General features: G+C 34.5%; 1 protein-coding gene across 9 annotated transcripts in view; it reads left to right on the plus strand.

Annotated features, from left to right (window-relative positions):
• Positions 1-16,752, plus strand: part of LOC148953286 (uncharacterized) — a 148,876-nt gene that overhangs the window by 86,187 nt on the left and 45,937 nt on the right. For 4 of the 9 annotated variants that reach the window (XM_089088458.1, XM_089088457.1, XM_089088456.1 and 1 more), the window contains exon 6: positions 1,880-2,190. In XM_089088458.1, the coding sequence (XP_088944584.1) occupies positions 1,880-2,046 (167 nt within the window). In that variant the 3' untranslated portion in view covers positions 2,047-2,190. Of the gene's footprint in view, positions 1-1,879; positions 2,191-4,170; positions 4,218-10,852; positions 10,874-15,190; positions 15,333-16,752 lie in introns of those variants that run through there. The other 5 variants (XM_089088453.1, XM_089088452.1, XM_089088451.1 and 2 more) reach the window with 3 other exon arrangements.

Below are 16,752 nucleotides of genomic sequence, written 5' to 3' on the forward strand. Positions count from 1 at the left end.
CTGCAAAAAAGGGGTTGGGGATTCGCTATATCGTTGTTGGTCTACACCTATGTCTTTTATAATTGCACCTTCTCACTCAAGTGCCTCTGCAGAGAGGCTACTCTCGTTTTTGAACCATCAAAAAAATAACAAGAGTATTGTAAGTCTATTACTGTATATGTCTATGTATGTTGGAGGCATATCTACATATAATGTTCCCGAGGGAACGTCGAAAGAGGTTCAGGGTTGTAATAGGGTGGCAAGTAGCGAGTGTTATTTTATTTTGTCGTTTTTTATTTTTGAGGATACAGATTGAGAGTATTGATGTATTGATATTATTTGCCAGTGGTGATTCTTTTTTTTGTCTTTTTGTAGAATTTTTATGTTCTACAAAATTTAAACGCAGTGAAATGTCAGTACCTATCTTTGGCAATGTGTCCAACTGTCTGTGTAAAGGAGGCTAAGAAATTTTGATCAAACAATCGCTTTCCTGTAACCATGGGACTAAATCAAAATGTAAACATGTACTAATGTAATGAATCTTAAAAAAACGAGAAACGATGGTGGTATAAGCGTCAGCTCGCTATAGATTTATTTTTCTTCTGAGAACTACGCATGATAACCGAAAGGAATAAGTGACAATAATATGTTAAAACTTTTCCTTATTCAATTAGAGGGTATGAGCAATTTGGGTATGACAATTTGGTAGGTCCTTTAGCTAAAGTACGGTACTCTATATTCAAAAAAAGGGAAATGTAAATTTAGTCTAAATTCGGTGAGTATTTTAAAATTATGCGCATCTTAGGATTTTTTTTCTTTCTGAAGGCAATCCTGGGTAATGGCAAAGACTGGTGGCAATGATATGGCAGAACTAGTAGCAATCGATCTTTATTTAAGAGTAGCAGTAGTTGTGGTGTGAGTTGTACTGGCAATGGAGTCGGTCGTCTTGGCAACAGTAGATGCTGTAGAAGTAGGGTTGGTAGGAATAATAGGGATAGTCATTGGTTTAAGTTATAGATTCTCCAGCTTTTTACTAAATTGTAATGTTTTTACTAAAATGAAGCTTCTGTTTTGACTGGGCTATTTCCGTAATTTAGGGATTTGACCTCGGCTGCTTGGATCCTGTCACCTTCGGAGGTATATATTGTAGAGGTTTTGACCGTTCTGACTAAAATTGGCATCTTGGAATTTTTAAGTGATACCTTGTACCACATAGTCCCCAAGGTTACAGAAAGCGGTCAGGCCCCCAGCGACCTATTATGTCAGTTATAAAAGGCCCCAAAGCCCAGAAGTTGTGATCATTTTAGCTCTCTCCTAGCTGGATTATTCATACATTTTGATGAGGCAACCAAAGAAGAAAAGGCGAGGTGTCGTAGACTGAATTTTTTTAAATTTTTTTCTTAATATTATTGGTAAGATTCTAGACAAGGTACTTTTTGCTATCTTGGAAAGTGGTTAGGTTAGGAAAATGAAACTTTCAGGGATGGATCTAAGTATATCCCGAAAAGCTATTTTGAATTACCTATCTCCACTCCTTCTCCCTCTAGAAGGCACTGACCTTTGATGACCTTTAAAAATCTATGTGTTATAAAGGTGAAACCCTGCGAAATAATTCTTCTGCCTAAGTGAAGTACAAGAAAAGTCTGACAGAGTAGCTTGGTAATACCTTCACCAAGTGTTTTTGCCCTGGATTCATTAGTGAAAGTTTTATTTCCTAACCTAACCACTTTCCATGATAGTAAAAAGTACCTTTTCTAGAATTGTATCATATTAAATTCTCACGATGAAAGAAAAAGTTGAGTCAATATTATATTTGGTATGTGTTTTTCAGATACAATAATTAATTTCTAATAATATTGTTTCAGAGCTAGTTTCTATTCAGCTCATTTTATATTTATAGATTCTGGGTCTTATGTACCACCAAAAGCCTCCTCAATGGCTTCGCCTCTTGCTGAATCATTGAAGTTCTCATCTCCATTGGTCTCTTCAAGGATTGGTATTCGTGTTGGCCTTTCACGAAGTGCCCGAGTCAAGCCCTTGCATCCTAGCTTACACTCGAAAATTTAGTGTTTTTCTTTTTTTTTAATATCTGCCAGTTTCTTAATCTTATGGGTCTTATTTTGTGCTTTTATACTTTTTACTTAATACTTTTGAGCAAACAATGTTTCAGTTTATGTTTTTATAATATTGTTCGGAAGAATAAATATTTCATTTTTTCTTGTGTCTACTGTTTTTTGCGTTCTTAGACGATTGTTCATTTTTTTCTATTTTTTCTAATTATCATTTAAAAACATATTTAATCAGTATTCTATGCATGAATTCCTTCAAGCGGATAAAGATGTTCAGTTGAACCCCTCCGCTGGTTTCAAATTCTAAAGCTGCATGTGAACTTTGACATTCAAAATAAATATAGGCTGTGATTTTTCTCTATTGTTTTTAATTATCATTTGAAAACATATTTGATCAGTATTCCATGCATGGATTCCTTGAAGGGGATAAAGATGTTCAGTTGAACCCCTCCGCTGGTTTCAAATTCTAAAGCTGCATGTGAACTTTGATATTCAAAATAAATATAGGCTGTGATTTTTCTCTATTGTTTTTAATTATCATTTGAAAACATATTTGATCAGTATTCCATGCATGGATTCCTTGAAGGGGATAAAGATGTTCAGTTGAACCCCTCCGCTGGTTTCAAATTCTAAAGCTGCATGTGAACTTTGATATTCAAAATAAATATAGGCTGTGATTTTTCTCTATTGTTTTTAATTATCAATTGAAAACATATTTTATCAGTATTCCATGCATGGATTCCTTGAAGGGGATAAAGATGTTCAGTTGAACCCCTCCGCTGGTTTCAAATTCTAAAGCTGCATGTGAACTTTGATATTCAAAATAAATATAGGCTGTGATTTTTCTCTATTGTTTTTAATTATCATTTGAAAACATATTTGATCAGTATTCCATGCATGGATTCCTTGAAGGGGATAAAGATGTTCAGTTGAACCCCTCCGCTGGTTTCAAATTCTAAAGCTGCATGTGAACTTTGATATTCAAAATAAATATAGGCTGTGATTTTTCTCTATTGTTTTTAATTATCATTTGAAAACATATTTGATCAGTATTCCATGCATGGATTCCTTGAAGAGGATAAAGATGTTCAGTTGAACCCCTCCTCTGGTTTCAAATTCTAAAGCTGCATATGAATTAAAGTAAATATACCGTCCAGCTAAGTTCAGATCCATTCAACTAAGTTCATCTTTCTTTGTCTGATAGTTCATCGTCTGATAGCCAGGAGCGTACTTGAAGAGAAGGAATGGGAGCCCAAAGCCCATAATTCGCTTACGTGTAATTTTCATATTATCCGTCTTTTTTAACCCCTTCTGAAACATGAATTCCTGCATACATACCTGGTAGAAGCCATCACCCCCCCCCCCACCCTGCATTTCACTCGTTCTTTAGAAGTACTCAACATAATGTAGATGATATTCACACCTTAAGTTTTAGTTTCTATTCGCTGAAATTGACCTCTAGTTTGTGTTCTGAACCTAAATATTTGCATTCTTGTGATTGTGGTATGTCCTTCGTTTACATTAATTCCTAAAAGTGTCCGGGTTTGTTTTAACTCATTCGCTTATCATCAGAATCAGATTCGCTTATAATCAAATAGACCACTTTAATTTTGTTGTGTGGCAATTGTAGTTTTCCTAGGTCTATTTATTTTTTTTTCTTATTTATTTTTGTTGTCATGTGTTTCATTTTCATTGATTATCCATTTATTGTTTTACTTTTTTTATCTCTGCGAAACGAGCTTGTCTCTCTGCCTGAGTGTTATGTATGTATGATTGATTGATTGAAAAATTAAAAGTCATCATCATCATCATCATGCTCACACTATATACAAATAGTGTCATTTATCAAAATGAAGTATAACAGATGATAAAGTCAATATAGACTTTTTCTTTTGTACTTTCAATTTTGACTGATCTCACTAAAGTCGATTTAGTTTTTTGTACCTCGTATTGTAGAATTTAAGATTTCACCTTTTGATAAAAAGGGCGTCCGGTGGTATTTGTATATTCAAATTTATATTTTCGTCTTTTCTTCCTTATCATATTGATGTTAAAGTGATTTGGCTCGTATTAATGCTTCTGCTTCGCTTGATAGCATTAGAACCTTACAGCTTCAGTACTACATAGACGGGATTATTAGTTACGGAAACTCTGAAATTTTGGAATATTGTAAGTAAGGATCTAATGCTAAGAAGAAAAAAGTGATTTGTTGCTTTTTTTTTTCAAAGCCCATTTATTATGAAATAATAATCAAAATGAAAGATACAGAGGATGAAAATTCATATAATAATAATTTATTTTTAACCCACATCATATACAAAAATTATAATTGTGGAGTATAACGAAAAAAGTAGATAATACACTACATACATGAGTACATAAAACTTAAAAACTTCACAAGAGCAGAGTAACCAAAAAAAAGGAAAACATTCAAGATACAAAAAAAAAACTAGAGCTGGAGCATCATTTAATAATTTTAAACCTTCATATTTGAAATGTTTGAATATTACCTGTTCGTGAATATAACGAATTTAAATTACTATTGCGAAAAAAAGAATATAGACTTTTTATTTTGTATTTTCAATTTTGATGGATCTCAATAAAATGAATTCAGTGTTTTATATCTCTTATATTGTTACGAAATTGAAGCCTTTTACCTTTTGATAAAAAGCTAATTCGGTGTAATTTGAAAATTCCAATTTGTGTCTTCGTATTTTCTTCCTTATCATATCGATGCTAGAATTGCTGGGTACTCAATAATGCTTCCGCCTTGCTGAATAATTATGCTGTAGTGTATTACGGAATGAGAGCGTTTAATTTTCGAATGCTGTAAGTAAGATTTTAACATTAAGAAGAAAAAAATTATTTATTTACTTATTTTTTTCAATCTAGTATTTTTGACAGATAGCTGTTATCTCAATTATAGAAATTGTTTGGTTCCAAATGCCTATTTGCCATGAAATAATAATTGCACACAATTCAATTTGGTTTTAGCCGATACTAGTGCTCTTTTTTTCTTTTTTTACCAAAACCTTAATTTTCTATTGTAATTCTGAAGACCTCACCAGTCATAATTTTTTTTTGAGAATATCCTAATTAGTGAGGGTTAATTAAGATCAAATCAGTTGAACTTGAAGTTAATTGCAGTTTTGACTAGATTAAATAAAAAAAAAAACAAGTTTTTTTAACTGAAAATAAGGAGCGACTCTAAAACTTAAAAGGAACAGAAATTATTCCGTTTATGAAAGGGTCTGTCCCCTCCTCAACGCCTCGCTCCTTATGCTGAAGTTTTTTATTGTTTTAAAAAATAGAGTTGTGACAAAGAGTCAAATTTTAGGGTAAAGAGCAAGGCATTGAGGAGGGGAGAGCCCCTGTCATATATGGAATAATATCTATTCGTTTTAAGTTTTAATGTCGCTCCTTACTTTGAGTTAAAAAAACAATTTTTTATTTAATTTGTGAACGTTTTTGAACTAATGCAGGTTTTAATTTTGGTTCACCATACATGAATAGTTAAAACGAAATTTGCATATTAATTTTACTTTTTTGGGGTTAAATGGATTTTTCGAAATTTTGATCGGAAGATTTTGAGGAAAAAGGACCAGAGGAGGGGGCCTAGTTGCCCTCCAATTTTTTTGGCTTTAAAAGGACACTAGAACTTTTAATTTTGTTTACGAACGTTTTTATTAGTAATAAATATACGTAACAAACTTGAATATTCGTATATTTTTATTACGTATATTATGGGGTCCGTCCCCTACTTAATACCTTGCTCTTTACGCTAAAGTTAGAATTCCGTTCCATTCTTTAAGAATGATCCCTTAATCACAAAGGCCGTTTAATTAGAATAAATAGCTGTTATGAAAGTACTTAAAAACTTTAGCGGAAAGACTGAGGTATTGACTAGGAGGTAAAACCCCTTATATACGTAATAATTTCTGTTCGGTTTAAGTTTTGATGTTGCTCCTTACTTTCAGTTGAAAAAACTTGTTTTTCATATTTAATTTCTGATCTTTTTTAAATAATGCTGGGAAATCTGGCGCCCCCTTCGTAGCAATGTCCCTTCTCCCATGAAAATTTCCTTCACGAAAAGATCCTCCCACGTGAACCCCGACTCTGCCCCCCCCCCCCCCACTATCAGAAAAAATCCCCCCGAGAACGTCCGTATACTTCCTAACACAGTTTATATAATTATCCAGTATGATCTTTCCCTATCTCACCCATTATAAAAACCCGGACCGAGGTGCGAGTGCTCCAGAGAACGTTTTTGCAGATATAAACATAAGCGGCATTAGATCTTTTCACGGGTAGACAAAGAATAATCACCTACGGAACAAATACTGACAAAACCACTTGGCTGGCTCACCAATAAGTGGGAGGAGCTTTTTGTTCGCACCGAGAATGAAGAGCCAGAAATCATCTGCGGTAAACTTACTGAATAATTATATAAACTGTGCTTCCTAATAACCAATACTATATGTAAACATTGGGCAAAGTTCATAACTTGCAGCCCTTCCCCTGGGGACTCTGGGGGATTAATTCATCCTCAAAGACATAGTTATTATATTTTTCGACCATGCTGAACAAAATGGCTATCTAAAAACTTTGATCGGGTGACTTTCGAAAAAATGAGCGTGGGAGCCTAGTTACCCTCTATTTTTTGTCACGTAAAAAGGGCACTAGAACTTTTAATTCCCGTTTGAAAAATTGGCCCTCCCGCGATATTCTAGGACCACTGGGTCGATACGATCACCCCTGGAAAAAAAAACAAATAGACACGCATCCGTGATCTTTCTTCTGGCAATAATACAAAATTCCACATTTTTGCAGATAGGAGCTTGAAACCTCTATATTAGGGTTCTCTGATACGCTGAATCTGATGGCGTGCTTTTCATTAAGGTTTTGTGACTTTTAGGGGGTGTTTCCCCTTTTTTTGAAAATAAAGCAAATTTTCTCAGGCACGTAACTTTTGATAGGTACGACTAAACTTGATGAAACTTACTTGATGACGTACGACTAAACTTTATGATATATATATGTATATATATATATATATATATATATATATATATATATATATATATATATATATATATATATATATATATATATATATATACTACTAACAACTCATCGCAGCACCAAGCCACCTCAGGCCAACACAGCTATGCACGCTCCTCCTCCTCCACCCCAATCTATTCAAAGCCTCCCTTTTTACACCTGCCCACAAAGTTCCCATTTTCTTTAAATCTTTCTTTTTGACATCCTCCCAACCCAGATGGGAACGACCTACTTTCCATTTAGCCCTAGATGGTTGGCCAAAAAGAACAATCTTTGGCAATCTGTCATCCCTCATCCGAACAACATGCCCTAACCACCTCAACCTTTCTTTCATTATAGACCTAGAAAGCGGTATTGAACCACATTTTTCGTATAGCCTATTGTTTGAAATACGGTCAGTCAGCCGGGTACCGAGAACAATCCTTAAGCAATTTCACTGGAAAACATCTAGCAAATCTTCATCCGCTTTTCGGAGCGTCCATGCTTCAGAGCCATATTTGACCACTGTCATCACTGTAGCTTCTAAGATTCTAATCTTGGTTTGCAGACTTATCTTCCTATTCTTCCAGACTTTTTTTAACTGTGAAAAAACACCCTGAGCCTTGGCTATTCTATTTTTAACATCTTCACTACTCCCACCATCTTTACTAATAATACTACCAAGGTAAGTGAAACTGCCCACCTGATCAATCTTTTCATTACACAACGTCACCTTTTCATCTTCACTTATTCCTAGCCTTAGTGACTTGGTCTTCCTAACATTAATTTTCAAACCAATACTAGCACCCTGAACTCGCAAAGCCTCTAAAAGTTCATTCATTTTGCTCACACTTTTATCTAGGATGCTTAAATCATCCGAATTATCTAAGTCAAGGACACTTTTCCCTCTTCTTTTGTCTCCTGGGTCTCCTATTGCTTTTTTTGTGCTCCTTAAGACAAAGTACATCAAAATATTCCATATAAAGGGAGATAGAACATAACCCTGCTTAACTCCTGATTGAATACAAAACCAGCTGCTAACCTCACTTCCTACCTTAACCACAGCAGTCTCATTCTCGTACAGAGCACTCATCACTTTAATGTATTTGTCTGGTATACCATACAAGGATAAAACTTTTACTAAAGCTCCTCCTTCAACTGAATCGAACGCTTGCTCATAATCTATAAAACTGAGGACCAAAGGTGTTTGAAAACTTAGGCACTTCTCAATTATTAACCTAAGAGTGAAAATTTGGTAAACACATCCTCTATCTTTTCTAAAACCGCACTGCTCTTCTCTTATAACTTTGTCTACGGCATCTCTCAGTCTAAAAAGTATCATATTACTAAGCAATTTGCTACCTACAGAGACCAGACTAATGCCTCGATAATTACCACACTCACTTTTATCACCTTTCTTATAAAGTGGCTTAATTAAGGTTTTCCTAAAATCGTTAGGTACTTCCCCTTTTTCAAAAATCATATTCATAATCTCCAATAACTTATTTCTAACCTAAGAGCCACCATATTTAATAAACTCATTTACTACCCTATCAGCACCTGGAGCCTTATTATTCTTTAATCCTTTTAGTACTGTTTCTAATTCCTCCTCACAAAACAAATCTTCCTTCACATCCAAGGTATCACAAACTTATTCATATTCCTCTATATTTTTTCCAGCAACTCTATCTCGGTTAAGCAAATTCTCAAAATGTTCGGCCCATCTCGCTTTAGCTTTTGTCTTATCGCTAATTGCCACCCCATTCCTATCTTTAACTGGGAGAAGTCCGGATTGACTACTACCTCTCAATTTGTTAACGTGCCAGTACAATATTTTACTATTATGCCGTCTAGCTGCATCTTCTAGATCCTCGGAAGTTTTATCCATGGCCTCCACTTCACACCTCCTTAGTTCATATTTTAATGCTTTCTCCACTTTCTTTACATTCCTTTTGTTTTCATATGATCTATCACTCAGATAATTCTTGTACAAGTCCTTTCTCATTTCTATTAAACTTAAAGCTTTTTCACTAATATTCTTAGCTTCAGTGCTAGCTTTCTTCCCTAATACACCTTCAGCAACTTCACAAATTATTTTTCTAAAATTATTCCAACCATCTTCCACATTATCAAATTTTAAACTCTCAAGTTTAGTATTCAACTGTTCCTGGAAAGTTTCTCTCAAATTCTCATCCTGAAGTCTACCAACATCATAACTTCCCGGGAGGTAATTACCCTTCCTATATTTCAGCTTTAAATTAACCCTTGACACTACTAGATGGTGATCTTTACTTTTAACATCAATAACGGCACTCCTGTTACCCTAGTATCTTGTATTGATCCTACCAGTCTTCGGTTTACTATAACATAATCAGTAAGGTTTGTTGTCTTACCATCACGTGAATACCATGTTAGCTTATGAGCCATTTTATGACCAAACATCGTATTGGTTATAACTAGATTGTTATACCTACAAAATTGATATATATATATGATATCAGCATAAAAATTTGATTCTTTTGATCTATCTATTTGTATCAAAAGTTTGTTTTAGAGTTTCGGTTACTATTGAGCCGCGTCACTCCTTGGTTACAGTTGGTTTCCATGAACTGTTTGATCTGGTTCTAGGAGCAAGTTAACCTTCTAATATGAACTGCCTTGAGTTGAACTGGCTCCAGAAACTAGTTTTAACTGAATATTGATATTATCAAAATTTCAGTGCGATTGGGTCTCAGTATTCGCAGGAGTTGAATTATAGACCATAAAACGGCTGAGAAACTTTCCCTTATGTTGGACAATATATTAAATGAATACATTTTACACTATGACGGATGCTTTGCACTAAAAATCTGTTAAAAAACCCTGACATTACAGATGTGTTCTTAGAATAGCAAAAATCAACATTCTCAACCCTTCTTCCAGCCTTCATTTGTTCTTATGCATATCTGATATTTAATTTGTAAAAATAATATATTTTATGCTGGATTCTTTCCTACGAATATCGCATAATCTTTGAAAACCAAAAAAATCACAAATTTTATAGAAACATTTAAAAATAACAAGAAAAACCTTAAGTAAATTTATGGAAAATTGACGAAAAATGAGACAAAACTGTTTTGTTCCAGGAAGTAAGGTTATTTTTTTCGGTAAAGACTTCTAGCTTCGCTAGATCCTATATTTAGAACACAAAACTGTGTTTCCTTTGAAAGCTTTTTGTTTATTTTTTATGTTTACAGCTTTTATTCTGGAAGGGTTTTTTTTGTGAGGGAACCAGGCCTATTTTCTCTCAATGTAAATAAGTGTTTATTAGCTAACTTTTGCGCGTTCCAGCTATCATCCTGTACTTCATTAGAAGAAAAATTAAAGTTCAAAGTAGCTTTGTGGATTACCCTTTTCAAAATTTATTGAAATATCATGGATATCGCTTCAATTGCTCGTTTGGAGAAAAGTACGTAATTATTGGGTGTTCTCATTCTTATCCTGTTTTTATTTTATACAAATTGTATCTTTACTTAGCCAGTGTAGAGAAACCGCTTTTTTTTCAAGAGTGGGCTATCATTTTAATTACACATAAATTTACAAAAAGTGACAGTTCGAAAACTAGTGTCTTTTGATCCATTTTCTTATCACCATGTCAAAAGTCAAATGTAGCTGTTGAATGATAAATAGGTCTAATTGTGGTCATTTTATACTGTGGAACTGTTGGAATTTTGCTTTTTAGCCGCACCTCCGGGCAGCTAGGATTATAGTTCTTGGGGAAAGAGACACAAATTTGAAAAAACAAGGTAAATTGTGTAGAAGCTATAAGACGTTATAGGGATCTCGAGATTCACGACGAGGTAGGCCCAAGCGCCTCCACCCTTGGATATATGTTTGGTGGGGTGCATAATAATGTGTGTTTTCCTTTCTTTTCTATGACGCTTGTTTACAATTGTATCTCTACTGGGATCGTCTTATTTCAAAATTAATTCATTGCTTGAAGCAAATGATCTGGTAGAGTCTATTTTGATGGTTAACTAAATCCATACACCAGCCGATGTCATAGTTTTACCGTCATTTTGAACATGGTAACTAATCAGAAATTTCTGGAAATTGTTGTCGTTGGCTAGCCTCGTAATCACGAGTTCAAACCAATTGAGATTGGTTTTGCCGACATAGTTTTACCGTCATTTTGAAATGATAGCCTATCAGACTTTTGTGGAAAGTATTTTGATTGGTTAGCCTCGCAATCACAAGTTCAAACCAATTGAAATTGAGTTTTGGCTAAATCAGCTGCTTTGTGCAAGCTAAATATTTATTTTAAACCGATTTGGGCTCGCCTAAAACTAAGATTAGACGAACACTCCTTTTAAAAAAAGATGATCAAACAGTTCATGGTAACGAACTGTAAGTAAGGAGCGACCCGGCTCAATGGTAACCGAAACTCTAGAAAACGGGTTTTTGATACCAATAGATATATCAAAAGAATCAGATTTCAATGCTGATTTCAAATATATAACTTTCATCAAGTTTAGAGCTACCCATCAAAAGTTACGCGCCTGAGAAAATTTGGCTGATTTTCAAAAAAAGGGGGAAAGACCCCCTAAAAGTTATAGAACCTTAATGAAAATCACACCATCATATTCAGCGTATCAGAGAATCCTACTGTAAAGGTTTCAAGCTCCTATCTACAAAAATGTGGAATTTTCCATTTTTTGCCAGAAGAAAGATCACGGATGCGTGTTTATTTGTTTGTTTGTTTGTTTGTTTTTTTTGTTTTTTTTTCCCAGGGGTGATCGTATCGACCCAGTGGTACTAGAATATCTTGGGAGGGCTCATTTGAACGGAAATTAAAAGTTCTAGTGCCCTTTTTAAGTGACCAAAAAAAATGGAGGGCAACTAGGCCCCCTCCCACGCTTATTTTTTTACCAAAGTCACCCGATCAAAATTTTGAGATAGCCATTTTGTTCAACATGGTCAAAAATATGATAAATATGTCTTTTGGGATGACTTAATCCCCCGAAGTACCCAGAGGGAGGGCTAAAAGATATGAACTTTACCCACTGTTAACATATAGTATTGGTTATTCGGAAGTATACAGAAGTTTTCAGGAGGTTTTTTTCTGCTAGTGGGAGGGAAGGGGGGCCCGGGCGTGAGGTTGGAGGATCTGTTCATGAAGGAAGTTTTCATGGGGGAAGGAAAATTGCCATGAAGGGGGCGCCGGACTTGCCAGCATTATTTATTGGTTATTGGGAAGTATACACCCATTTTCAGGAAGGATTTTTTTCTGGAGGGGGGGGGGGGGCTAGAGGCTGGAGTTACTATGGAGAAAATTTACGTGGAGGATGTTACGTTGGGGTAAGGGACCTTTCTATGAAGGGGGTGCCGGATTTCCAAGCATTATTTAAAAAACGATCAGAAATTAAATAAAAAAAAAACCAATTTTTTCAACTGAAATGTAAGAAGGAATATTAGAACTTAAAACGAACAGAAATTATAACGTATGTGAGGGGGTTCTCCCCCAAGTCAATACCTCGCTCTTTACGCTACAGTTTTTTTTTAGTGCTTTCAAAAGAACTATCTATTCTAATTAAACGGCCTTTGTGATTCAGGGGTTTGTTAATCAAATTTTTTTATAACTTTTAACGTAAAGAGCGTGGTATTGAATAAGGGCAGAACCCCCTCATATACGTAATAACATATACGTAATAAAAAAAAACAATAAAAAAACAAGCGATACGGCTCAATAGTAATCGAAACTTTTAAAAACGGAATTTTGATGTCAATAAATGTATCAAAAGAATGTGTTTATAATGCTGATTCTAAATATATAAATTTTATTAAGTTTAGTATTACTCATCAAAGGCTACAAGCCTGAGGAAATTTACTCGATTTTTTAAAGAGGGGGAAACATCCCCTACAAGTGAAAGAATTTTAATGAAAATCACAACGTCAGATTCAGCGTATCAGAAAACCCTATTACATAGGTTTCAAGCTCATATCTGCAAAAATCTGCAACTTTGAATTTTTGCCAGAAGAAACATATACGAATATAGAAGTTAGTTACGTAAGTTAATTTGTAAAGACATTCATTTAGCAAAAGAAAAGTAAAATTTTTATGCAAATAAAAGCTGCATTAACTAAAAAACGATCAGAAATTAAATAAAAAAAACAAGTTTTTTAAACTGAAAGTAAGGTGCGACATTTAAACTTAAAACGAACAGAAATTATTCCGTATATGAAATGGGCTGTCCCCTCCTCAACGCCTCGCTCTTTATTCCGTATATGAAATGGGCTGTCCCCTCCTCAACGCCTAGCTCTTTACGCTAAAGTTTTTTATTGTTTTAAAAAATAAAGTTGTGAGACAGAGTCAAACTTTAGCGTAAAGAGCGAGGCGTTGAGGAGGGGACAGCCCATTTCATATACGGAATAAAGAGCGAGGCGTTGAGGAGGGGACAGCCCATTTCATATACGGAATAATTTCTGTTCGTTTTAAGTTTAAATGTCGCACCTTACTTTCAGTTTAAAAAACTTGTTTTTTTTATTTAATTGTTTACAGAGCCAGAAACACTCTGTTCCACCCTTTTTTATGACAGGCTGTAAAGGTGTGGATATACGTTGCTTTTTTCGGCGCCGATTTGCAATGAGAACGGCAGCAATTTGAGCTTGAAAAATTTTTTGGTGCCGGTTTACAAAAGTGGCGCCGGTTTCATCGTGGTCATAAAAAAAAAAAACAGAAATTCTCAGTCGTTTCCTTTTCTTCAGGTGGAAAGTCAAAAGAAATAAATAATAATAGTAATAATTAAATATTTAATAATAAGTGAACTTCACAATTTAATAATGAAAGAATTTAAAATTTAGTTAAAATATTTTTTATGAAATAAAATATAAAAGTATAAAAATTTAATAATGAAAGAACTCAATAATAATAATAATAGAACTAAATAATAAGTTGAAATCAATCATGCAACTATTGATAAGCTACAGTTGACTAATGGTGTCCATAACGTTTAGTTTTGAAAATCTCGTACAAAGGGCATTGTTTTCGTACTGCTATCGTTTGCCTACTGAGCTGCTGAAATCGGTACCGAAAGAAGCTGCCTGTGTCCAGTCCTTAAGCCTGTTTGTCTTCCGATCATCTTGGAATATTTCTACCGAAAATGCTCCCGGTTTCCAGCAACTGAAGCATCTTAAGGATACCTACTTCCTGTGTACTTTATAACTTATGGCAATTATCCTCCTAAATAGTTCGATTTGTAAGAATTGAATCGGATACGAAATCTGTCTTAGCTAAGAATGAACCCTATCATATCCTGCCATCGCTTTGTCCACCTCTTTGCAACACAGCTCTCTGACTTGCTTACGGTTTACCACCATGGCGTCAAAACATAATTGCAAGCTTTTCCACAAAATAACCTTCTTATAGAATCAAGTCACAGAGACATTATCCATGGGGAAACCCTTTTCCCTCATTATATTGTCCTTCAATCTGAGCCAAAATATGGACATTTTCTTAAACTTGAATCAAAATATGGCTTTGGCCCAGTAGTGATGTCCTAGGGATTGGATCCATGGGACCTTAAACATTTAAGGAATTGCAAATCAGCAAGTGCGAATTACAAATTAGGCCATCTTAATAGGTAAAGGAAGGATTTAAGACCTTGTTAGTTTTCCTCCCCCCCCCCTGGCTTTCATACCATGATATATCAGTTTACGTTGAATTTTACCCTTTCGCTGAAAGTTATGCGTGGTAGGAATACACACAAAATAGAGAAAACCAACGTTAAGTCAATATTGATGCGAGAACAAAACCTTTATTTTTATTTTATTTTTTTGCGGCTTAGAAATTTACGTTATTAGTTTTAATATGTCCGAGTTGACATTTAAGAATGAGTTAAGCCGTTTTTAGCATTTAATTGAAAAGATGGAGCTTATGCCTTAGAAAATACTAAATAATGGTTATGTTTCTCTCTGCATTAGAGAAGTATAAAGCCTTAATTCAGAGTTCCTCATTTGAGTAACTTCATTGTCTGAAACATCGCCAATATAACTCGGTTTTTGCTGACAAGTGTTTTTCTTGTGAATGCTTTTTCTACTGTGATTCAGACGTAACCCTTTTGCAGGTTCGTTTGGTCAACAAATACAATGAACAAAGAAGAGGAAATTTTACACAAGTTCAAAGAGGTCCATCCAAAATTGATAGATGATATTCTCGGATGTCCTGAGCTAAAAGAAGTGTCAATTGTTCGTGAATGGTATAGGAAGGTAATAATAATTTATGTTATTCTTTTAGATGAGAAATTTCTATCTAAAATCGTTTTGAACTTTTATGAATACAGTCCAGAAACCTTAAAAACGTTTCCGAAATAGCCTATGTTTTCAATTATGATATTTTTTCATCTTTATCAACTAATAAAGGTAGTATCCAAGTAAGGGGGGCAAACAGCGGAGGGTAGGGGTGGGTGTGGGCAGATGCCCCCTAAAATTTGAAAAATATCTTTTTTATATTTTCTTTTAAGATATTGAGAAAATGCTCCTTCCCTAGGTTTTTGGAATTTTTTTCCACGGATCTTCATTAGAAAGCATTAAAAAAATTTTAATCTTCTTCTAAATCTTTGTGAATTGACTCTACTGATCCAAGTGTATGTTTGTTTTGTTCTAAATAATAACAATAATTTTGTCAAATTTTGACCATTACTTTTCTATTAATAACTTCGTTTACATTTAATACTTCCGCTAAGAATTGTTGTTAGTTTATTTTATTTTTTTAGAGCACATTTATTCTTCTCCACCTTAATGGTGGAATTGTTTTTAGCACTAAAGAATTTTTCGTATCTGATTTGGTTAAGCATCTATGAAGAATGTTCAGATATATTTTTTTTATATTTGTTATTTTTTATATGTTTACTTGTAAACAGGGGTGGATACAGAATTAATGTGTTATTTTATTTGGGAGGGGGGCAACAACAAAACCTATAATTCAAATGAAATTGGACAGCGAGACATTCTCTTGGAAAGTGCAGTATTACAATGAATTATCTCCAAAAAAAATTCTAATAGAGGTGGGACTTTGATTGAAAATTGGAAGTTATAGTGCCCTTTTTAAGAGTCAAAAGTGATTTGGGGGCAACCACCCTCCTCCCCGTCCATCATTTCCCCAAAAAACATCCAATCAAAGCTTGAGACACCTATTTTCTTCAGCCTTGTTGAAAGGTCTCGTAATTATGTCTTTAGGGTTGTCACCCCCCCCCCCCGCCCACAACGGGGCATTTGTTCATTGTTTACATGTGGTATATGTTTTGGAGAAAGGTATGCATGCTTAACCTTCATTTTCCGCAAAAACAAAGGGCATTCAGATGAGCTTTTCAGAGAATGATGAGGTGTGTGTTTAACTAAATCAAAATCTGATATGTGTATACGGGTTTTCAAAAGGGCGTAACTCAGGAATGACCGAGTATATTAATTTGAACTTTCAGGAAATGATAAGGGAGATGATCAATTGACCAAAAAGGCTATATTTTCATACTACTACTACTACTGCAACTACCACCAGTGCTACTACTACTGCCACTAAAACTACTGCTTCTGTAGCGAGTACTACCTCTGAGAAAATGTTGAGGGGAAAGTTGAACTACATCAAAACATGTTCATACAAATTGCTGATATAGGCATTTGAGCAATATCT

Source organism: Artemia sp. Qi Xiang Cuo, chromosome 4, assembly GCF_049724085.1.
Source record: "Artemia sp. Qi Xiang Cuo chromosome 4, ASM4972408v1, whole genome shotgun sequence".
Classification (NCBI taxonomy): domain Eukaryota; kingdom Metazoa; phylum Arthropoda; class Branchiopoda; order Anostraca; family Artemiidae; genus Artemia; species Artemia sp. Qi Xiang Cuo.